Raw genomic sequence first — 24,343 nt, forward strand, 5'->3', positions numbered from 1 at the left:
AAGGGAATAAAAATTTATATAACCATCTTTAGTTTTGGAAAATTAAAAATAACACATTGCAAGTATCTGGTCTTACTTTGATTAGCAGCACTGTCTCTATGCCCCTCATGTCAATCAGGCTGTTGGCAACAACTGCATTATCTATTTCTAATGCAGTCAGAACTGTTGGAAACTCCGGATGATGAGCAGCTCTAGGGGACAAAAATACATAAGGGTTAACTTATCAAACAATTTTACACACACGTATGCATATTTTTTAATGGGTGAGTTTATAGATAATAATAAGACCATGGGAAATATCTGATAACCATTGAAAACATATATGTAATAGGTTTATTTTATGTATTTACTTCGCAAACATTTACAGAATACTTACTAGGTGTCAGGTTCTGTTCTAAGCATATTCCAAACGTTAACTCATTTAACCTTCAAAACAACCATATGAACTACATCCTGTTATTCTCTCTTTTTTTTTTTTTTCAGATAGGAAGCTCCAGAGAGTTTAGTAATTTCCCCAAAGTCATAAAGCTAAGCTACAATTTAAACTAGGCAGCTAAGCTCTAGAACCCATACTCACGAACAGTGTATCTGTGGCATGTTATAATTAATAGTAACAATTTCCTTAAACCTTATACTGCTATCATACATAAGAGTCAATTAATTAAAACACAGTTTAAATGGGCAATTTCCCCAATGATGAGATAAGAAAAACTGAAATAAAGATGATTATCATCACAGAGCAAAGATGAGAGAAATTACGTTCTTAGGAATTGTAATTTAGGGCTCCTTAGAGAACATTCAACCTTTCAACTAAAACTTGTACACAACTGAGCCATTAAAAGTGCTGAAGAAGGTACACACCAAGAATAAAATGTACAGAAGCAAAGAATGTCTAGGAAGAATGGTGGGGGCATTCTTAGTGCTCAGTCCTAGAATTCCAAAACAACTAAAATATCTTGGTATATATGTATGTTTTCTACTTATTCATTCATTCAACATGTATTTACTGAGCATCCACTATGTACCAAGTACCATTCTAGAGGATAACATACAGCAGTAAACAAAACAGACTACGTCCCTCTTTTCACAAATCTTACATTTTATTGAAGGGAGACAGATAATGAAAAAGAAAGAAGGGAAAAGTGGCATATTGTCCTTTTTACACAAAAAGTCAGGAAAAGCTCATTAAGGTGACACTGAGCAGGCACCTGAGGAAATGGGAGAGTCACGTAGGCATTTCAGGCTGAGGGAACAGCAATTGCAAAGGCCCTGAAAAGGGTTGTTAGAGAAGCAAGGAGGTCAGTGAGCTGTGGCGAACCTTCTCTCTTGCCTGGCTCTTTAACTTCATTAAGGCTGATCTAAACATTTTCTCCCAAGCCTCACTTTCTTCCTTATCTACCCCAAAACTCACGGCCAATCTGTGAATTATTCTCTCAGCAATACCCTCAATTTCCTCCCCTCCTCTTCTCCTTCCCACCCTAAAAATTCCTAATGCTGTATTAATCCAATACATCCAACCTTCTCCACTCACATCTATATTAGTGAAAAATCCTACTACTACCCTAGGTTTTTCAAAACTTAAGTGGCCTTTGGGCCAGCTTCCTCGCTCATTCTCCTCAACAGCTAGTCTAAACTCTTACACAGGATTATTTTCAAACTTCCTACCCAACTCCTAGAACAAGAACTCATCTACTTCCAAGAAAACTGATTTCATGCCGTACAAAACTTAGCTCAACGGCAAATGCCTTCCTTCCATCATAAAAAACAAAAAAATTTTTTTTTCCATCATAAATACACACAAATACCTCCCATCCACACACCGTACAGCAAACACACACAACCCATCCTAAAGGCTCCCATCTTCCTCCTTCACAAAGCCAACCTGTCAGCTTGTGCTGTCTGCTGTATCCTTCTGTCTCCCATAAGATGTTGCTTTTTCCTGTATTGTCGACTCTACTTCCTTTTCCTTAACAGAAAAACAAGCTCAAGCATCCTCTATCGTCAAAATTTCTATTCATTCTGCTTCCCTTTCCAACCAGTCTAAACTCTCTATTTCTTTTCACTCAAGTCTCTAGAAACAAAGTGATCTTCATCTGTAGCTTCCCACTCATCTCACCATCCACTGTCAATTCAGCTCTTCCTCACTCATTCCACAGAAACTGTTCTTGACCTAGATTGCCAATTGTGGTGATTAAATTCCTTGACATCCCTGCAATATTTAACGATACGTGAATCCTCTTCTAAAAAACTCTCACCTCCTTCCATATCTATAACAACACTCCTAGTTCACCGTCTGAATTTTCCTTCTCAGATCTGGTATCCACTTTTGATCGCCCAATGAATTCGAAAGTTCCAATCTCGGTTCTTTCTGTTCTCATTCATTCTTAGTATTTTTTCCTGGTGGATTTCATTTACTCGTGATACTCAGATACTAACTAGTGATGACTCCTGAAACACTCATGGTGAAGGGAAGAAGAGGGTATCTTCTTCTTAAGCTCTGTTAAACATCCAGATTCATAAAATACCCTAAGTTTCACTTACTATATTTCTAAGTGATTAAAAATACATCGGACAGGAAACTCAATATGCTAGCAGGGCAGGATTAGGCATTCTTCTTTTGTGAGTCCTTGTAGCAGTTTATACAACAGTCCATATGGCTAGCCAGGAGCTGTTTTCATGGGTTCCCAAGTGAGAGTACAGGTATGAGGAGGGTATTCCTCACAAAAGTCAATCTCTCATAACTTCACAGAAATAGCTCCAAGGTCCCCGCAAAAGAAATGACCAATTAAAAGAGTCACTGCACTGGCATCCCACCCGGTATTTAGGCTTCTCTCGGTCCAGATGCAACTAAACTGGCAGGAGTTGTTTTACCATAAGCAATGTTGTCTGGTAACATAGCTGAAATTTCACTTTTATCAGGTTTTTAGAAACCTGTGAGCAGAGCCAGAAATTGAACATACGGTCTCCTGCAGACAGAGAAATCAATTTTCCTACAACTTTCAATAATTATCTCTAGGCTTAAAGCTCAAAATCACGATTCCAAAATAGGACTTGACCTACTTTTGACAAATCCACTTTTACCTTATGCTTCCCCTATATCAACTGACAACACCTGCTTTGTTAGTCCAGCCAGCCAGGAACTTAGGGGTCATTCTTAATTCTTCCTTCTCTCACTTACGTTCAATGAAAAAGTTTTATTGATTTTGTTCTAAATATCTCCTTTATCTGTTCCTTTCTATCACTAATGCAAATGCTACTTTTTGGCAGAATAACTTACAATGTCATGCTTCCATGCATTTTACATACAGAATTCCATGTGCCTAGAAGGCAATTAATCCTTTCTCTTGACAAACTCCTCAGTTAAAACCCTGATTATTTATCATCTCTTCTCTGAATTTCCTGATCTACCTACTAAGATAATTACTCCCTTATCTGAACTACACCTGCATATTATAATTCAGTTTTACCAATGCTGTCAAATAATAAACAAGACTCACTCAGTGTTTGCATACAAATTTACTCAAATACAAGGAACACAGCATTAGATCTATTAACAAACAAAAGCAAAAAAATAGGATTTATAAAAAAAGTAGAGATGGGAGAGGAAAAAAATGCAAAAATACAATTTGGAAATAGGGAGCCTTATATATTAATATGTATATATACATATATATGTACGTATGTGTATCTACTCCTCAACTATCAACTATCTTTTTATCTGACATTTTGCACTGATAACCATAGTAAAAAATCTATCAGACTATTTTGCACATTAATGAGGTAAGTCTGGCAGTAACACTTTCCGTGACCAGTGGGACACAGAGCGTCCACCTATACTTTCCACCTTTGGGGTCCAGAGTGATGTATGCGTCCCATATAACATTTTATGACATGATGTGGTCAGCTTCGATTTTTGCACATCTATTTTCACATAATGACCTGGCCTTTGGAACTTACCCATGTCAATAAGTGAGGAGTGGGTGTATACACAAACACACACACACACACACACACACACACACGCACGCATATTTGTTTGTTTTAAAGTAAAATGATTAGCCAGCAGTTAGCAAGTAAAGAGGCCAGAGTCTGGACAGTGTGCCTTTGAGAAGGTTTGTTAGGGTCATCAAAGAAAATAATTTTAGCTCTTTATGGATTCTGTGACACCTTGAGAGTTTAATTGTAGACAGGCTATCTCTGGGTAATGAATGCCAATGCCCTTCCTTAGGACTTCCATCTTAATTTAGCTAAGTCTGCATCATTTCCCTCATCAGTGTAATTTCTGAGTCATTCTATATCTGTTTAACTGTATTGACTCCTACAACAGACTTTAAGTACCTCAAAAAAGGCAGGGATTATATCTTATTTATCTATGTATCTCCAATGCCTTGAACCAGTGCCTAGACAAAAATTAAAGAAGTGACTCGATGAAATCTTATAAATCAGTACTACGGATATGATTAACAATAAACGTTTTCTAGTTCTAGCTGACCCTCCATATGATTAAGCAATATCAGAAACAGTGTTTAATTACTGATGCCTTACCTGTGTCTTACATCATACATCTCATTCCGAAACTCAGAAACTATTATTTGTGGCCTTGAGGTCCCTGGTGCATAAAATCGCTTCATCAGTGCCTGAAGTACTCTTTCATCAGCATGATTATGGCAACAATAAGCTTGTAGAAGTCCTTTTAAGCAGGATTCAATAGCTAGAGCGAGCTCAGGGTCTCGGAGGTGAATGCACGCTCCTAAATGAATGAAAATTATACTAGGTTTCATAAATATTTATACTGAAATATTAATATAATTATGCTTCATAAATAACTTCAAAATATTTCGTAAGAAGTAGCTGAAATGATATTACAGGTCTTATTTTAACTGAATGGGAAATCCCAACGTGCTCATTGGATACACTGGGGAAAAAAAAAACATCAAATCCTGTGGAAAAATTTCTCTCGCTTGTAATGTAAATCGACAGAGAGCTAGTAAGACCTAGCCTCTCCATGCTGTTTTGAAAATCGACTCAGATTTACAGATTCTTTATTTTCTGTAAAATTAATTCATATTAGGATTTTAGATTTAGAGAGAAAAAAAACTCTCAACCATTTTAAATGAATTTTGATATATAGTATATTTCATTTAAATGAAGAGATATTACCAGAATTCTTAAATACAGTACTTCATTAACAAAGTATATCTCTATTTATAGCATCATTTTCACCTAACAATGTACAGAATTAGAGATACTCCCCAGGAGACTACTGTTTGACTAAAAACTTTTTCTAATCTCATGTATACATACATGAATAATTACATAATCACAGATTTTACAGTTGGAAGGGGCCTTAGGCATCAGGTTGTATAACCCAAGTAGAAGCTGAGAAAGAAAACCCAGGTGACTGTTCTTTCGAGTATATTTTGATGTCACTGGCTTTTCTGATTTATCACTTATATTCAAATGAGTTCATTCATTTATTTGTTCATTTGTTCATAAATACATGAGAAAAATCAGAACCAGACTATTCAACTCTATAATTATTTTTTTTTTTTAAAAAACTTCTCTTTCTTTTGGTTACTTTATGCTTTAAAAATACAAACAGAAAACTATAAAGTTTAAATTGGTTTTATCATTATTAAAATATATACTATTAAAGTCTACATATAACTAGATAGTTTGTAACAAAGTTTTAAAACTAAATTCAACAGACTCCTTTCTCAAATAAAAATTTAATTTCTAATTATTATATCCTGACTAAATAATGATAAATACCTAAAGGGCCTACAGGTTTACAGGTAAAAAGTCCTTGTCTATAAGCATCATCTATTGCTTTAAGAAGAGCTGGAACATTAGGGCCGAATCTTTTCAGTTGATCAGTTTTACTATCTTTCAATTCTTTCAGTTGTCTCTGGTTATCGGTCAGCATACGCTTCACATCTAATTCTTCTCTCCTAAAAAATACAGTGGAAAAACAAAACGCTTAGGAGATAATTATACAAAAAATACTCTGCCCTTGCCTATAACACCTTGATACCAATGAATGACCCAGCTACCCTAAGAACTAAAAGCAGAAGTCTTATTCGAAAATAATTCTGTTACAAGAAAAAAACAGAAGTTCTCAAAGCTTGGCATGGAAAAGTGATGTAACAGTGATAAACTAGGAATTCTACTGCTCAAATCCACAAGTTTAAGAAAAGACTTGGAAAAGTGACTTTTTAAAAGAAAAAACTATGTTTTCTCTCCTCATATAAAAAGCAAAACTGTATGATGTTCAAGTAATTAAAAAATATCATCCTAGGGATGTCACACTTACTTAATTCTGTTATGTTCTTCTTTGTCCTTTTCTATGGCTTGCTGAAATTGCTCAATCTCTTGATTAACTGAATTTTCTTGATCCTGTAAGACCTTTACTTTCCCTTTAAGCCAGGATATTTTTTTTTGTCTTTCCAATCGTTCAGGTTCCAAAGACTGATCAGTACTATCAGCAAATAATCCAAAATAGAAAATGTTATACGAAAAACCTAATATTTAAAATAACATATATAAACCGACACAACAAAATTATTTTAGCAACAATACAGAAAATATAATACTGCATTTCACCTAGATTATTACACAATGAGGTAATCACGAACATTGTAAAGTAACTATCCCACCTTTTTTTCAGTTCTTCTATTCTTTTACAAAGCTGCTCATCATCCTTCTTTAACGCTTTATATTCGTTTAGGGAACAGTTATATAAAACCTAACAAAAATTAGACACATGTTAGTAAAATAAGAAAATAGACCACTCAGATACATTTTTGCCAAATCTTCAAAATCAGAGGCTGAATAGACACAGAAATATATTTTTAAAATAAAATACATAAATGGCCATTTGAAACCATTACATATTTTTAAGTCTGAAAGCAAAACAGATTTCAACCCAATTACAAAACCTCCGCTTATAAAAACAGATGAACAGTATTTATATTTGACAATAAGTTTATAATAGTCTAGTTAAAAACTTTCTCTCACCTCAGCTTCATTATAGGCCCTTTTCTTAGCAGTAACATCTGCTTTCAATGCCATACATTCTGGTGCACGTGCATTTGTCTCTTGACTAATCTTTTCTAGTTTATCTTGAATATCCTTATACTTTTTTTCTGCTTCATTAAGTCTGACCTTTAAGAAAAGAGTAACATTGTTGGGGCATATTCTATTCTTCCTCGAAAGAGAAAAACCAAAAAAAAAAAAAAAAGCTCATATTCCACTAAAAAATTTAATTTTTCTTTGACAAAGTAAACCCAAGACATTAGATAAGCAAATATAATTATATAAAACACCAAAATACAATTTAATTTTAACCTTACATGTATTCAACAAGTGTGCTATCCTCTGGGGATAAAAGATACAATAACAAATGTTCTCAAGTAACACAATTAAAAGTAGATAACCACAATTTGGCAGAGAAATAGACACGCAAGCTGGTAATACAGAAAAAGAACTGCTTAAATAGGGTTATCCATTTATAATAGTGGAAGTGCAAAGAAAGAACCCCATAAGTCTGCCAGAAAAAGTCAGGAATGCCTTCTGAGAAGTGTTTGACCTAAGACTTGAAAGATTAATTGAAATACACCAGGACACAAGTTGAGGAAGAGTGTCAGAGGCAGGCTGAAGAGCATGTACAAAGGCATTAATACCTATTAAAAGTATGTACTGCTAGAATTTAAACTGAGAAGGCCCTGGTGGGAAATGAGATGAAGGGGTAGTAGAGGACCTTGAATCTCATAACAAACAGATTACAAATTACATCTCTAAAAAATATGAGTCCACTTAGCTAGGTCATGATTCCCAGTATCATGTGGCTGTCCTCCGCTTTGTGATGTAATGTAACTCCTAACCTCTGTATATTAATGAGGAAGGATTAGTGTGGGGTGTATCTTGAGTCAGCCTTACTCAAGTCACACCTTTTGTCTTGCAAAATATAAATGGAGAGAGAAGTGAGCAGAGAGGAGAGGGGCCTCACTGCCACCAAGAAACAAGAGCCTGGAGGGGACCATGTTCTTTGGATCTGAGGTCCCTGCCCTGAGAACCTCCTAGACCCAGGGCTTCCATAATGATCTCCAAGGAACACTGGGCCCAGAGGTGCTGAAAGGAAATAAGGGCCTTCTCCCCAGAGGTGACAGAGAAAGGCTTCTCCTAAAGCTGGCACCCTGAATTCAGACTCTCAGCCTCCTAAACTATTAGAAAAAATTTCTGTTTGTTGAAGCCATCCACTTGTGATATTCCTGTTACAGCAGCACTAGATAACTAAGACAGCATCTATTCCACTTTTAGACTGGGAGGAAAGTAATATAAGGCCTCCCCTATGACAAGCTGAGAAATGAGGCTGAGAAGAAAAAAATGTTTGGCAAACATTTCAGAATTTTCTCTTATAAGTGACAATTTGAAGTGACGGAGGCAGGAATGGTTGCACTTTCATTTACTACCTCAGAGAGAATAAGAAACTCAGTCCAGAAAACAAAGATAGTAGCAGTTTTTACACAGGCTCTTAGATGTCAGGTTGAAACTAACATTAACAAACTGTCTTCTATATGTGCTCTACCTAATCCTATTAAATCCTCTGACAGGCAATCGTGGTTCTGGGCCCTAAACCTCAGGTCCCTTAAAGTTCCGTTAATAATCTCTGGGCATAGATGTCAGTTGTGATTCTTAGCTTTAATGATATTTTAACTATTATCCTAGCACCCCTTTTTCCTTAAGTCATTTTGTGTTTCAGTTCCTTAAAGAGCTCAAAACTAAAAGCTTCATCTTCTAGCAATTCTGGTCAGTAACAAAGTATCACTGCCCACATATGCATGAATTTTATAGGAGTTCTACATCCCTGGCCTCAGACAGGCTGATCACATTCAAATACAGTATTGTTTCGGAAAGACAGTTCCCACGTAGTCTTCAGGCCAAAGTTTAGATTTGCTTCACTGAAGCAACAAGTTCAAATACAGATAAACACATACGTTCAAACTGCCACCTTTACAGGTCAAAAATAATCTAAAACAGCAATTTTGTATGATTCAACCTAATAAACTGCAATTACTTGCTGTTCTTCCATTTTCCTGTCAAGTCTGGCAGCACGCTCTTCTCCTATTTTGATATTATCTCTGATAGCATTCAATTGCTTTTCGATTTCATTGACCTAAAAAGAAATTATACAGTAAATCATTTATAAGACTAACTATAACCAAATATATTCTATTTTTACAAATATATGTGAACAAATAATTAAGTGAAAATTACCACTGCCCAAGCCATTTCATGTTTCAAGTATTCCAAGTTAGTTTTCATTGTACTTAAACCAGCTATACTTTGAAAACGTTCTTCTTTCTCCAAACACTGGCGCTTTAGTTCAGTAAGTCGCTTAAAAAAGAAAAAAGGATATAATTGTCATTAACATTAAAATGACAAGATTTTGGCATATAAATGCCTTTTGACTACAATGTCTAAACAAGCACTACAGAAAGATTTGTTATGAAATGACTTCTTTAAAGCACAAATAAAAATAAGTTTGTTCCTTAGTATACTTCTTCCTAATTTCTGCACTAAAAACTGGCCAAGTATTCTTCAGATGAAGAAGAGCAAATGAATAAAGGATTTAAGATCACACAAATATAGACAAATCCCAAAACAGTTTCCCATTTTCTTTCTTGATTTCATATCTGATAGACAAACTGGTCTGTTCTTCCTGACAAAGTATACTCAGTATTCATTCCAAAGGTAATGGAGGGATCTGAAGGCGTTTCTTTCCAAAATTCAAAAACTTAAAATTTTTTCCTGTCTAAGTCCTCTCTTAATGACCTTGTAAATAAAATGACCAAACACATATTAAATATCTATGATATTGGAACCGCTTCTAAACTGGCTCCTCAACGTCCTATTCTTCACATTTGGCAGGCAGTCTCCCCACTCCATTCATGTGTACTATGTTCAACTATGGTCAAGTAGAGGGTCAGCAAAAAGAGGAAGACCCTCAATGAGATGGACTGACACAGTGGCTGCAACAATGGGTTCAAACAGCAATGATTATGAAGACAGCACAGGACCGGAGAGTGTTTCTTTCTGTTGTACACAGAGTTGCTGTGAGTCAGAACCAACTCGACGGCACCTAACAACAACATATTTAGCTAGTACCTTAACACTGTAGATCACACTATGCTTCCCTATCCAATTCACTTTCCTATTCTTCAGGATTATTCCAACCTATTACCACTGTGTTCAAAACTCATACACCCCAGCCAGCCTCTTTTCTCAATCATCTTCTCTGCCTCCTGCTTTAGAGAATTTAGAAGGCATCAGAGGGAAACTTCCTCCAACTTCCAACCTTATCTACGAATCTACGGGAGTCATCTCTTCCTCCTGCTATAACACAAAAGGTGGCCAGGTTACACACTTAAATCCAGTCGCCACTCCTACCTATATTCTGGACCCTATTTCCCTTCTGCCGTGTCAATGGGTCTAAATTCATTGATTTTCCCATCCCATCTTTTAACCTTTATTTCCACTTCTCCCTCTTCACTGACTCCTCCCTTCCATTATCATGTTTAAATCTTTATTTGCTTATCTTTTCCACTTATAAACAAAGCCACAACTGCCCATCTCTTGCCACCACTTTCTCTTCTAAAATTATTCTTCCGACTCTATCCAAGCTTCTTGCAAATTCCCTCTGTCTCCTTCAATACCTATTTTTCAGCCTCACAATCTATTTGGCATTTGCTTTCATCACTACAGAAAAGAATCTTGTCACAGTCATCTATGAAGATTATGCCACCAAATTCAATGAGTACCTGTGATTCCTCGTGATGTTTGACTTTTCAGTACCGCTGACACTTGTGACCACCTCCTTTTCAAACTCTCTCTGCCCTTGGCTTCCATGAGCATTCTTATGGCTCAGGCCTGGCCTCACTTCTCCTTTCCTCCTGGGTGATCTCAGTCATCCCCATGGCTTAGATACCAACAACACACTAATGACTTCCAAACATTTACTGAGGCCAGACTTTATTTCTCCATTCCAGACTCTTACCTGCAAATTCTCACTTCACATTTCCACTTGGATGTTTTACAAGCACCTTAAAATTAACGTGCTCAAAACCGAACTTAGCGTTTTTCAGTAAAAAAAAAAAAAAAATTTTTTTTTTTTCCCTATTTCAAACTTACTTCACTCAGGTCATTAATCTGGAGGTCATTCAGCCACCCCTAAATGCCTTCTCTCTCACCCTTACCCCTTGTCTCCTACACAACATCTGCCCAAATCATTTCAAAACTCTTCTCTGCATTACTACTACCACTAGCCTGACTTAAGCCATCATCACCTCTTTGGACAACGACCATACCTTCCTAACTGCTCTCTCTACATCTATTTGTTCCTTACAGCAAACCATTCTCTTCTGCAAGGTCCTCCATAACCTGGTCTCTTATCTCTCACTCCTAAATTCTTCACTCTAGCTAATCTGGAATTCTTTCAATTTTTAAAAAATATCATGAGCTCTCTTGCCCAAGAATTCAACCACGCTATTTCCGGAGCACCCTTCCTTACTCTCACCATTCTTTGCCTGCTATTATTCATCCTTCAGTTTCACCTTAGACATCAATCACTTCCTGAATGACTCCCGCCCTCCTCCATCATCTTCACTCGCTGCTGTGAGTACTCTATCAGATGCTTTTGCACCAACCTAGTCTACAGCTTGCTTAGTATTACTTACCACACTCAAATTAGTTAATACCTGTTTCCTTCTGCAGAGCTAAGTCTATAACCTCAAGAATCCTGGTATTTACAAGCCATGATATGCCCACAACCAAAGCAAAATTCCAGGCACAAGGTAGGAACTTAATATTTGTTGACTGAATGACCTCTAGTTTCTAACCATCACATACTATTTCTTAAAGATTTAACTATTCAAACCCAGAGTTTAAGAATATAGAGCATTTAATTAATGAGGAAAAAGTTCTTGTTTGAGCCCAAGCTATCTGAAGCAAAAAGAGATTTCTTCAATGTCCTGATTTATTATTTTTAAAATAATAAATGGAACATATACTATGTGCTTATTTGTCCAAATATGCACATATTTCCTATATACTGTCCTATAGGAAATCAACTCCATGGCAACGGGTTTTTATGGGTTTGTTTGAATATAAAAATGTTTCCTTTCACTAAAAACAGTGATACTCCAAGGAAGTATACTGTATTAATCTTGTGGTTTACAATACCTCCATGCACACCTTCACACACCCAGGTTTGAAAGGTTAATGCATGAAAACAAAAACAAACCCGTTGCCGTCGAGCTGACTCTGACTCATAGTGACCCCACACTACAGAAGAGAACTACCCCACAGGGTTTCCCAGGAGCAGCTGGCGGATTCAAACTGCCCATCTCTTGGTTAGTACCCGCATGCTTAACCACAGTACCAATGCTCATCCTTGCTTCTGAGCTTTCACTTAATGAATCACACACCTACAGGTCTAATTTTAAAATTCACATTCCTCAAAAACTTGTAAAAGGATCAACATAGCATTTAATAAATTTGACTTGGGTTAGTCATTAGCACAATTCTCTCTCAAAGGATAGGTTAAGAAACTGCTGAAAGTTCAAATGGTTTTAAGATACTGCCCTATCCTCCATGAATTTATCATCTAATAGAGGAAGTAAGATATGTACTATCATTACTACCAAGCAAAAAGGTAAAGGCTAATAAATATCCTAAAAAGAAAAAATGTTAATAGTTTATATATATGAAATAATATACATAAACTGATTCATACATACAATTTTATATTACAGTTTACCTTAAGTACCCTAAGAATTTGGTTAACCTCAAAGATTTATATCAACTGTTTACAAACCTCTTCTCCTTGATTTATCTGCTCCTTTGTTCTTTCTTTTGTTTCCATAATATACGAGTAATCTTCCTTCATCTGTTCAAGTTGGGTTGCTTTCATGAAGAACTGTATCAACAATAAAAACAAAGGAACAATAAAAACTTGCAAAGAACTGTAAAAAAGGAATCTGGTCTCTAAAAAATAACTTTAGACCAATTACGTAAAAAGCCACTAAAAACATACTTAAGCAGGTACAGATAAACACAAAAGAACACGTCTTATTTCAGATGCAAAATTAGTTTACTTAACCTGCTATGTTTACAACTACATGTTCATTGCAAAAGCTCTTAAAAATCCATGGGGAAAAAAAAAATATCTTTTGGTGTGATAGGTCCCGTTTTGAAAGCTTGTTTTCACTGATTCTTCCACTCTTCAGGTAAAACCAACATTTGCATTTTTGATCATAGCCGAGCTCAAATTTTTAGAATAGGAAATATCAAAACCCATTAAAAAAGTTAGACAAATAAATTTTAATAGGAATCAAATATATTGTTTGCTTTTTAATATTAAAATAGTTTAGGGTTTAAAAGTTATTATATATGTATGGCCAATTGTTCCCTTCCTTAAAGATTAGTATTGGAAAATAACCCAAAAAGTGAAAATAAGAATTTACCAAGGAAATTACATTCCCATCCAACTTAACAATTTCCTAATTTAGTCCTATGATATTACTTGAAATAGCTGGCTTTAAAAAAAAAATCCATTATGTGAACAAGAGTAATGTTTGGTATTTACACTGAGTCTATAAATGTATTCTTTTTTGGCAGGTTTATATTTACTTTGGTGCCCCTTACTTTGTATTTGTCTCCCTCATTTTTAGACTGCAAGAACTGCTTGCTCATCTCTTGTGTTAAAACAGAAACTGGATTATCTACCTGAAACAAACAAACAAAAAGATCATTTTTTTTAATATTTCACTCTAGAGCTTTAAAGTTAAATGAACTAAAATACATACTATAAGTGACCTATGGAGCAATCAAGGAGGCTGAGCACTAGCCAAAGTTTACAGCATTAAGGTAAACATATAAAAAGAAAATGTTAGAAATTTTTAACACAGAGAAAATGTTTCAAATTTTTATAACAAAATAAATAAATACTATTGTTGTTGTTAGCTGTCGATTCGGCTCCAACTCACAGTGGTCCCGTGTACAACAGAATGCAGTGTCTCCTGGTCATGCACCATCTTCACAAGTCCACCCTTGTGGCCACTGTGTATTTGCAGTGCCTCCCAACTCAGGGGGCTCATCTTCCAGCACTGTATCAGACAACATTCTGTTGTGCCATAGGGTTTTCACTGGCTAATTTTCAGAAGTAGCTCATAAGGCCTTTCTTCCAAGTCTGTCTTAATCTGGAATCTCTGCTGAAACCTGTCCACCATGATGACCCTGCTGGTTAGTATTTGAAAAACCAGTGGCATAGTTTCCAGCCTCAAAGCAACACACCAAGCTGCCACAGTATGACAAAGTAGCAGGCGGGTGGTGAAGTAATACTATTGTCAGTGGACTCAAACGTGAAGTTGGGCACAGGACCAGGCAACGTTTCCTCCTGTTATACATAGGTCACCATAAGCTGGAGCTGACTTGATGGCAACTAATAACAACAACATCATCAAAATGAAATATTCTGCCATCACATGAAGGCACAGGCACAAGAATGTCCTGAAGAAGCTTTTTCGTTAGAAAATTTTTCGTTTCTTCCACCTGTTTTATAGAATATCACTATTATGCCACTGTTTAATCATAGAAAAAGAGAGTGGGAAAATAACAGGATGGGAGTTAGCTGACCTGGGTTCCTATTCCGGCTCTGTCTCCAACCTCCTAGAAAGCTTTGGGCAAGCTGGTTATCATATTTTTTGCAAATAACGCGCCCTCACATATAATGCGCAGCATAGCTCGCTTACGAAAATACCAAGAAGGGGGTTGCGTGGTTGGTAAAAAATGTATAACACATACGTTATTTGCATACAATATGGTAGCTTCTCCAATTAAACACAAAAAATGCCCAATTGGTTATTTCCAGTCAGAATTATGACTAGTATTTTTCTTATTGCAGTTCTTCAAATTTTCCATTTGTCTTCATTTATTTATGAGGATATTTTGAAACAAATGGAAATACTGTGTTTTTGGTTTTTTTTTTTTGTAGGGGGAGTCATTTTATGTAAGCCATTAGCTGAATTAAACTGCCTTTGGCTAGCAAGTTAAGACTATCAAAGTATAGCTGGAAAATATAAAAGAAAAAACTTGTTTCAAAAAGGTTCAGGGTTGTTGCTCAATTATCTTTGGTAGTAAGCAATTTAGATTTTAGAAAAGAACCTTGTTCACAGGCTACAGATCAATTATTTAAACTAGAATAAATGCTGATTCAGTATAAATGAAAATTTTAAACCCCTTCATTTTTACTATCAGAAAAATGCTATACCAATGGTTTAAAAATACCTTTTAAGTAAAATGATGGGTCTACCTTCCGAGATAATGAAAAGCACTTACGCAGTTATTAAGCAACCTCTACATATATCACATTTTTCAGACTATATAGGTAGACCAGACTGACTGCCAGGTTTTTTACAATGCCTGCCTGATAGCTTCATTTCACACTATACCTGACTTTTTAATAGTAAAACCTAATGGGCGAGCTTTAAAGAGAGGCATTTAATCACCAAATTTGGATTAACAGCTTCACCAAAGTTCATATTCTTTTCTCTACACTCTTGGTCCTTTCTGAAACGGCGCTCCTAGTCCCTAAACTACTCTAGAGATTCTTTAAGAAACTTGTAGCTTTACCTGTCAGGACCCCAGAGCAAGCAAAAGACAAGCATCAACAAGTGAACTTCAGAGTAAGGATAAGCAGGCAAAGGGACAAATATGAGCAAGTACTTAAAGAATTACTCTCTTCCTGCCTAGCTACCTAGACCAGCACTGTCTATTAGAAATATAATGTATAACCCACACATATAATTTTAAATTTTCTAGTAGCCACGTTTATAAAAAAAAAAAAATAGGTAAAATTTTAGTAATACACTTTTAATCTACAACATCTGAAATGTTATCGTTTTTAACATGTAATCATTACAAAAAATTGCACTATTCCTTTATATTATGTCTTCAAAATCCAGTGTGGTTTTTTTTTAATGTGCTTTAAGTGAAAGTTTACAATTCAAGTCAGTTTCTCATACAAAAACTTATACACACGTTGTCATGCGATCTTAGCTGCTCACCCTACAATGTGACAGCTCACTTCTCTCCACCCTGTATTTCCTGTGTCCATTCAACCAGCTCCTGTCTCCCTCTGCCTGCTCATCTCACCTCCAGACAGGAACTGCCCATATAGTCTCATATGTCTACTTCAGCCAAGAAGCACACTCCTCGCCAGTATCATTTTATGTCTTATAGTCCAGTCTAATCTTTGTCTGAAGAGTTGGCTTTGAGAATGGTTTTAGTTTTGGACTAACAGAGAGTCTGGGCCTCTGGTGGTTCCTCCAGTCTCAGTCAGATCATTAAGTCTGGTCATTTCACTATAATTTGAGGTCTGACCAGTGTGTATTTTGAAGCATATCTCAATTCAGGCTACCCACATTTCAAGTGCTCAATATCCACCTGTGTCTAGTGGCTACTGTATTGGACAGCACAGCTCTAAACCTTCCATATTTTAAACAATGAACATTTAGTTGTGAACTAACTGAGCCATGGAAGAAGAGGACTAAAGAGATTATAATAACAATCTTCAAATATTTCAAGAGAGAATTAATGTTTTATATTCCTAAAGGGAGTGGTAGCTTAGAGAAACAGGCTTCATTAGCCTTTCCACATAATGAGAACTTTCTAATAAGTACAACTGTCCACAGAGCAATAAGAAGCCTCCAGCAGAGGTGACCTCCCCACCACAAACCATTCCAGCACAAACTAAAGTAACATTTGGTGGGGATTCCACATAGAGTAAGCATGGAATGTGGAAACTATACTGGGTGCCCTTCAAGATTCTCCCTACACCTATGATTCTATAAACTCTAACTTTTGGTTTCCTGATCTTGCTTAATAAATTGAATTCCACTATCCTGTATTCCAGTCTGAAGGTGATCTGCTGTATCTGCTTGTCTCTAGATTTTAATAATTATTCTTCTAACCCTGCATAGTCTATTATGGAAGCCATTAGCCACATCTGACTATTTTTATTTAAAAATTGAACTCCTCAGTCATACTAGCCACATTTCAAGTGCTCAATAGCTACACGTGGCTAGTGGTTACCTCAATGGGTAACCACTACCCATTTCTACCACCACAGAAAGTTCTTCTGACAACTTTGTTCTAAGCCAAACTGAGAAAGTGATCCATACTCTTAATTGTTCTTTTTCCTTGATGACTAGTCTTGGTGTTCTTAAAAGTGGAATGAGGTAGCATTGTACAACGAATAGAACACTAAATGAAACAGAGCTTCCTGAGTCCTAATCCAGGCTGTACCAGTAACCACCTAGACAACCTAGCCAAAATCAAAAAACCATTGTCGCCAAGTTGACTCCGACTCATAGCCACTCTATAGGACAGAGTAGAGCTGCGCTGTAGGGTTTCCAAGGAGCAGCTGGTAGATTCAAACTGCTGATCTTTTGGTTAGAAGTCAAGCTCTGAACCACTGCGCCACCAGGGTTCCAAGTACAAATAAGTTCACTTTTTCTGATTCCCAGTTTCTCACCTGCAAAATAAAGGGTGAGGGTCTGGATTAGACGACCTCTAAAGACAATGCCAATGTTAATGTCATAAGACTATATGTGCCCTATTTCTAATTAACTCTGCCAAAGCATCTCAGCAAAAGGACCCAAGCCTTGTCCCTACAGCTGTGATTAATAACTCCGAAAAGCATAGAAAAATGGTTTATCTTTCTGGAATAAATGTGCTTTCTTGAAGAATTTAGCAACCAAGTTTAGGAAACTATGATGCTGTTCTGAGTACGGTAGCAGAGACTAATGCAACGTTACAGCCTTATTAACACAAATGTAGAACATACAGGTACAGACTAGATGTTCTGAACTGCTCTATCAAATTAAAGATGTTACATATGTTGGAAATTTCTGTTGAGTTGGTAAATCTTAAAGACCTTCATTAATAATAATTATACATATCCATCCCAGTGGTCAACCTACTTAAAAAAGGCCATTTTAATTCATTCTATACTATAAGTGAAATCACAACAAAAAACCACTTGCATGAATTAATCTGAAACACAAATTTGACAATTACCTGTATGTTAAAATGATCAAGAATTGCAATCAGCTCTTCTTTCTTAGTAGAAACCACAGCCCCTGGTTATGAGAAATGTAATAAAATATGTTTTATTATGGCAATAACACTGTTTCTAGGACAATAATATAGAAATAAATATTTATAAAATGTAAATATTAAGAAAGGTACCACTGAGGTACACATAAATCTGAATGAACTAGGGTTGCCTTCTAATCATGGCACAAGTACAAGAGTAGGAATCAGCACACAGATGCAGTGATAGTGTCCTTCTTCTTCCCATGGCTAAACATTGTGCTCCTCACCTATCTCTTCTTTTCAGTAACTTTTAATATCTACCTCTTCCTTTATGTCATTTCCACATTTTGGTAGCTATCTCTTTCCACATGCTATACAAACTACAGAGGAAAAAGGGGGTCCACAAGAACAAAGTGGCATATAGCCTGTTTCAAACCAACAACAATTCTTCTAACTGTGGATTTGCTTCTAGAATGGTAGGACAACTATGTTAACATATGAACATACACCTCATACGTAGTACGGACAAATCAATCACCTCACAAGAAAGAGGCTGCAGAAGACTGACAACTTTCCTTTCAATGAATACCAGCACAATCACTTACTCTTTTTAATTGGATATTTACTAATATTTTATATGAAATAAAAAGAAATTCACGACAAACCTGTTGCACTTTTTAGTTTATAAGATCGGCTTCCATCCATACTGATGTGCTGTTGCACAATTATAGAGTCACCATAAACGTTTGCCCTGTACGCGTCATCTCCTCTGTTCCTTAACGTTACTGAGATATCTGCTGAGCTAAAACAATGAGAGTAAGCTAAGTCACATGCAGGTAGACTGCAATGACAATACTAGGTCCTTACTTAGAATTTTCAAATATTTTTAAACCCCCCAAGTAATTTGACTAATCCATCTGAAAATTAGCTTTCTATCAGCAACTGATAGCTGTTTGTCTACTACAGAATGATGTTAAAGGTATTATGTCTAATAAAATAGTAAAGCTGGGATTAAGAAAAAGCTTTATAAGGGGAGATAAGAGGGTAGAGGGGGTCAGAAGTGGCCGAATGGACACGAGAAGAGGGAGTGGAGGGAAGGAATGTACTGTCTCATTAGGGTGAGAGCAACTAGGAGTATTTTGCAAGGTGTTTATAAATTTTTGTATGAGAGCCCGACCTGATTCGTAAATTTTCACTTAACGTACAATAAAAATAAAAAAGAAAAAGCTTTATAAAAGATACTTGCCTATTCTATCCATAACAGAAATACTACATTCACACAAAAAACATAAAATTTTGGTCACTGTAAATTGCATGGATAAGTAATATATTTTGCTACGGGGATTGTGCAGTAATATAATGCTACTCTGAATTCCATAATCAAGTATCATGCTAACAGTAGGCCTTTAAGAATCTACTGATGAAGTAAAAATTGTAGTAAAGTAACATTTTCCAACAGGATTAGAAACAATTTTAATTTTTCGATTACAATAAAAAAAGCAAATTATATGATCCTAAAAAATGTAAAATAAATCTCAAATTTTTTAAAGCTTTGTTGATATCACTAAAGATTTAAAAATAGTACTATAATGCAGCTAAACACACATGTGAATGTTAAGAGTGTAAATCTTCCTAACTGATAGCCTCTGTCACAGTTTTTAAAGTTTGAAAGCTTAAAACATGATAGTCATGTATATTTTAAGATATTATACTGAAAAATCAATCTCTATTAAATTTCAGTTTACATTTTAAGCTGTTTTTCTTCTCTAACTTCTGTTAAAATAAGATTTTGTAGAAAAGAGAGAAAAGAGGTGTTGATGCAGGACAACAGTATATACATCTTATAATTTCCTTAAACATAAAAGGAGACAAGCACCACAGGCTACACGACCCTCAGACCAAAAGAACTAAATGGTGCCCAGCTGCCACTACTGACCATTCTGACCAGAATCACAATAAAGGGTCCCAGGCAGAGTGGGAGAAAAACGTAGAACAAAAAATCAAATTCGTAAAAATTAAGATCAGACTTACTGGCCTGGTAGAGACTGGAGGAACCCCCCAAGACTATGGCCCGAAGATGCCCCTCTCTCTTGGAACTGTAGCCATTCCCAGAAACTACCTTCTAACCAAGAAACAGACAGGCCTATAAAATAAATGGTAAGACCTAAAAAGAATGTGTTCTGTGGAACAAACAATTACATGAAACCAAAAGGGCAACACTTGCCCAAAAGTAAAGGTGAAAAGACAGTAAAGGGTAGAAAAGCCAGACAAAAGCAAACAGGGAACCCAGGACAAAGTGCCGACACAGTGTGGGGATGGCAACCAACATTACGAGACATTTTGTGTACAATTTGTTGAATGTGAAATTAATTTGCTTTGTAAATTTTCACCAAAACACAATATTAAAAAAAAAAGGTAGTTAATGTTTTATCTGGTTCATATGAGCATCTTCCAGTATGCTAAAGTCCTTAAATGTAAAACTGTTCTAATTAGTAATTAAATAGAATCTTTACTAGAACACACCTGCTTTCATGAATTTGTAATTGGACTACCAAACTGTTCCCGTATGCAGGAAATATGGAAAAAAATACTGAAGATGAACTTCACTGTACAATACTGATATTCCAGTAGACACACTGAGGTGTTTGCTTAGCTCTTGCTTCCCCATTCTCGTCTTTGCAAGTGCCCTAGCAGAGAGAGGGGACTGAGAAAGATGTATCTTCACAAAGTAATGCCTCCTAATAAGAGCTGGGCTGTTAACCAAGAGATTGGCAGTTCAAATCCACTAGCTGCTCCTTGGAAACCCTATGGGGCAGTTCTACTCTGTCCTTTAGGGTCAACTTGACGATGACGGGTTTGGTTTGGTTATGCTGCCCTCCAAGGATTGAGCTAGACATAAAAACCTGACCCTAACTGAGCCAAACAGATTCTCTTCCATAAAAATTCAAATTAAAGGCCCCATAACAGTTAAATGGGGAAGACAGTCTTTTTAACAAATGGTGCTGGCATAACTGGATATCTATCTGCAAAAAAACGAAAAAAGACCCATACCTCACTCCATGTACGAAAACGAGCTCAAAATGGATCAAAGACCTAAAATCTAAAACGATAAAGATCATGGAAGAAAAAATAGGGACAATGTTAGGAGCCCTAATACATGGCATAAACAGTATACAAAACATTACTAACAATGCAGAAGGAAAACTAGATAACTGGGGGCTCCTAAAAATCAAACACCTATGCCCATCCAAAGACTTCACCAAAAGAGCAAAAAGATTACCTACAGATTGGGAAAAAGTTTTTAGCTATGACATTTCCGATTAGCACCTGATCTGTAAAATCTACACGATGCTGCAAAAACTCAACTACAAGAAGACAAATAACCCAATTAAAAAATGGGCATAAAGAAGACATTCAGGTAGCTAACAGATACATGAGGAAATGCTCATGATCATTAGCCATTAGAGAAATGCAAATCAAAACCACAATGAGATTTCATCTCACTCCAACAGAGCTGGCATTAATCCAAAAAACACAAAACAATAAATGTTTGAGAGGCTGTGGAGAGACTGGAACACATATACACTGCTGGTGGGAATGTAAAATGGTACATCCACTTTGGAAATTGATTTGGCGCTTCCTTAAAAAGCTAGAAGTAGAACTACCATACGATCCAGCAAACCTACTCCTTGGAATATATCCTAGAGAAATAAAAGCCTTTACACAAACAGACATATGCACACCCATGTTCACTACAGCACTGTTTACAATAGCAAAAAGATGGAAGCAACCAAGGTGCCCATCAACGGATGAATGGATAAATTATGGTATATTCACACAATGGAATACTGTGCATCGATAAAGAACAATGATGAATCTGTGAAACATTTCATAACATGGAGGAACCTGGAACGCATTATGCTGAGTGAAATGAGTCAGCTGCAAAAGAACAAATATTGTATAAGACCACTATTATAAGAACTCTAGAAATAGCTTAAACAGAGAAGAAAATATTCTTTGATGGTTACGAGAAGGGGGAGGGCCGGAGAGGAATATTCACTAATTAGATAGTAGATAAGAACTACTTTAGGTGATGGGAAAGACAACACACAATACAGGTAAGGTCAGCACAACTGGACTAAACCAAAACTAAAGAAGTTTCCGGAATAAACTGAATGCTTCGAAGGCCATGGTTTCAGGGGACATCTAAGTCAACTGGCATAATAAAATCTATTAAGAAAACATTCTGCATCCCACTTTGGAGGTGGCGTCTGGGGTCTTAAACGCTAGCAAGCGGCCATCTGAGGTGCATTAATTGGTCTCAACCCACCTGGATCAAAGGAGAATGAAGAACACCAAGGACACAAGGTGATTACGAGCCCAAGAGATAGAAAGGGCCACATAAACCAGAGACTACATCAGCCTGAGACTGGAAGAACTAGATGGTGCCTGGCTACAACTGATGACTGCCCTGTCAGGCAATACAACAGAGAACCCCTGAGAGAGCAAGAGAGCAGTGGGATGCAGACCCCAAATTCTCATAAAAAGACCAGACTTAATGGTCTGACTGAGACTAGAAGGACCCTGGTGGTCATGGCCCCCAGACCTTCTGTTGGCCCAGGACAGGAACCATTCCCAAAGCCAACTCTTCAGACAGGGATTGGACTGGATAATGGGTTGAGTGGGACGCTGGTAAGGAGTGAGCTTCTTGGATCAGGTGGACACTTGAGACTATGCTGGCATCTCCTGCCTGGTGGGGAAATGAGAGGGCAGAGGGGGTTAGATGCTGGCAAAATGGACACAAAAAGAGAGAGTTGGGGGAGGGAGCAGGCTGTCTCATTGGGGGAGAGCAATTGGGAGTATGTAGCAAGGTGTATATAAGTTTTTGTGTGAGACACTGACTAGATTTGTAAACTTTCATTTAAAGCACAATAAAAAAAAAAAAAGCCAAAAACAAAAAATTCAAATTAAGAAAAACGGGTAAAATCCAAATAAAGTCTGTAGTTTAGTTGATAATACTGTATCAATGTTAACTGCAACACTTCTGTAAATCTAAAATTATTTGGAAATAAAAAGTTTTCGTCAAAAAACTGATGAACAAGTAGAAAAGACTGCAGAGAGAAGCAGGAGCATACAGCAAATAAGATCTTAGGAAAGCACCTAGACAGGGACACAAACTCACAGATATTGGTAGAGTGAATCAGAGACACAGAGAATGCAGAAGCACTTCTCTACATCTGCACAAACACACACACACAGACAATATGACATAAATGTCTGCACACATGGACACAAAGAGTGACAGAGACTTAGCTAGAGAATAAGACCAAACATTGATATTCCAGAGACAATGAAAGAGAAACACAGTCACATACCCACACCCTTGTCTTATGGAGAGAGAGGAAGGAGAGCACAGAACAGCCAAATAAGTAAGGAAGGTGGGGTGAGAGGGAGGTGGTACAGAGGAAGAGTGCAGGATGTACCCAAGGAAGGGAGAGGGAGACAGAGGCCCAGAGACAAAGACACAGAGAAAGGCAGAAACACCAAAATAAAGACCCAGAGACAGAAGATACTTGGTTCTTGAGTTTGTCAATTCTGGTCCCTCATGAGACCCAGCTGCACACCTATTCTATATATATCCCTACATTTTTATGACTAATGCCTTTTCCCTAAATCTACCCTGAGCGGTTTGCTATGCTTTTATCAACAACACTGAAGACAAACAGGGTCCTGAAAAGTTATAAATAACGGGATTTTTCAAAGCTCCTCAAGTTGATACTAATGAAAAGCCATGGTTTGAGAACCACTAACGTATGATAGGGGAAGGAAAGGTAGCCTACAAAATGAAGCTAAAAAATATTTTACTGCATTAACTCGTGTGGCCCAAGCCATAGTATCTTCAATCGCCTCACATGCAAGTAAAAGCTGGACAATGAATAAGGAAGACTGAAGAACTGACACATTTGAATTATGGTGTTGGTGAAGAATACTGAATATGCCATGGACTGCCAGAAGAAAGAACAAACCTGTCTCGGAAGAAGTATAGCCAGAATGCTCCTTAGAAGCGAGGATGGCAAGACTTCATCTCATGTACTTTGGACACATTATCAGGAGACCAGTCCCTGGAGGACATCATGCTTGGTAGAGGGTCAACAAAAAACAGGAAGACCCTCAATGGGATGGACTG

General features: G+C 36.7%; 1 protein-coding gene across 2 annotated transcripts in view; it reads right to left on the reverse strand.

Moving 5' to 3' along the window:
- Positions 1–24,343, reverse strand: part of SMC6 (structural maintenance of chromosomes 6) — an 85,166-nt gene that overhangs the window by 35,628 nt on the left and 25,195 nt on the right. For both annotated transcript variants that reach the window (XM_049902941.1, XM_049902940.1), the window contains 12 exons: positions 18,822–18,958; positions 18,139–18,200; positions 13,705–13,785; positions 12,875–12,976; positions 9,277–9,396; positions 9,077–9,175; positions 7,018–7,164; positions 6,657–6,745; positions 6,314–6,478; positions 5,773–5,951; positions 4,546–4,750; positions 77–191 (listed from right to left, as the gene is read on the reverse strand). In XM_049902941.1, coding sequence (XP_049758898.1) covers positions 77–191; positions 4,546–4,750; positions 5,773–5,951; positions 6,314–6,478; positions 6,657–6,745; positions 7,018–7,164; positions 9,077–9,175; positions 9,277–9,396; positions 12,875–12,976; positions 13,705–13,785; positions 18,139–18,200; positions 18,822–18,958 — 1,501 coding nt within the window. The remainder of the gene's footprint in view (positions 1–76; positions 192–4,545; positions 4,751–5,772; positions 5,952–6,313; positions 6,479–6,656; positions 6,746–7,017; positions 7,165–9,076; positions 9,176–9,276; positions 9,397–12,874; positions 12,977–13,704; positions 13,786–18,138; positions 18,201–18,821; positions 18,959–24,343) is intronic.

This window comes from Elephas maximus, chromosome 12 (assembly GCF_024166365.1).
Source record: "Elephas maximus indicus isolate mEleMax1 chromosome 12, mEleMax1 primary haplotype, whole genome shotgun sequence".
NCBI lineage: Eukaryota > Metazoa > Chordata > Mammalia > Proboscidea > Elephantidae > Elephas > Elephas maximus.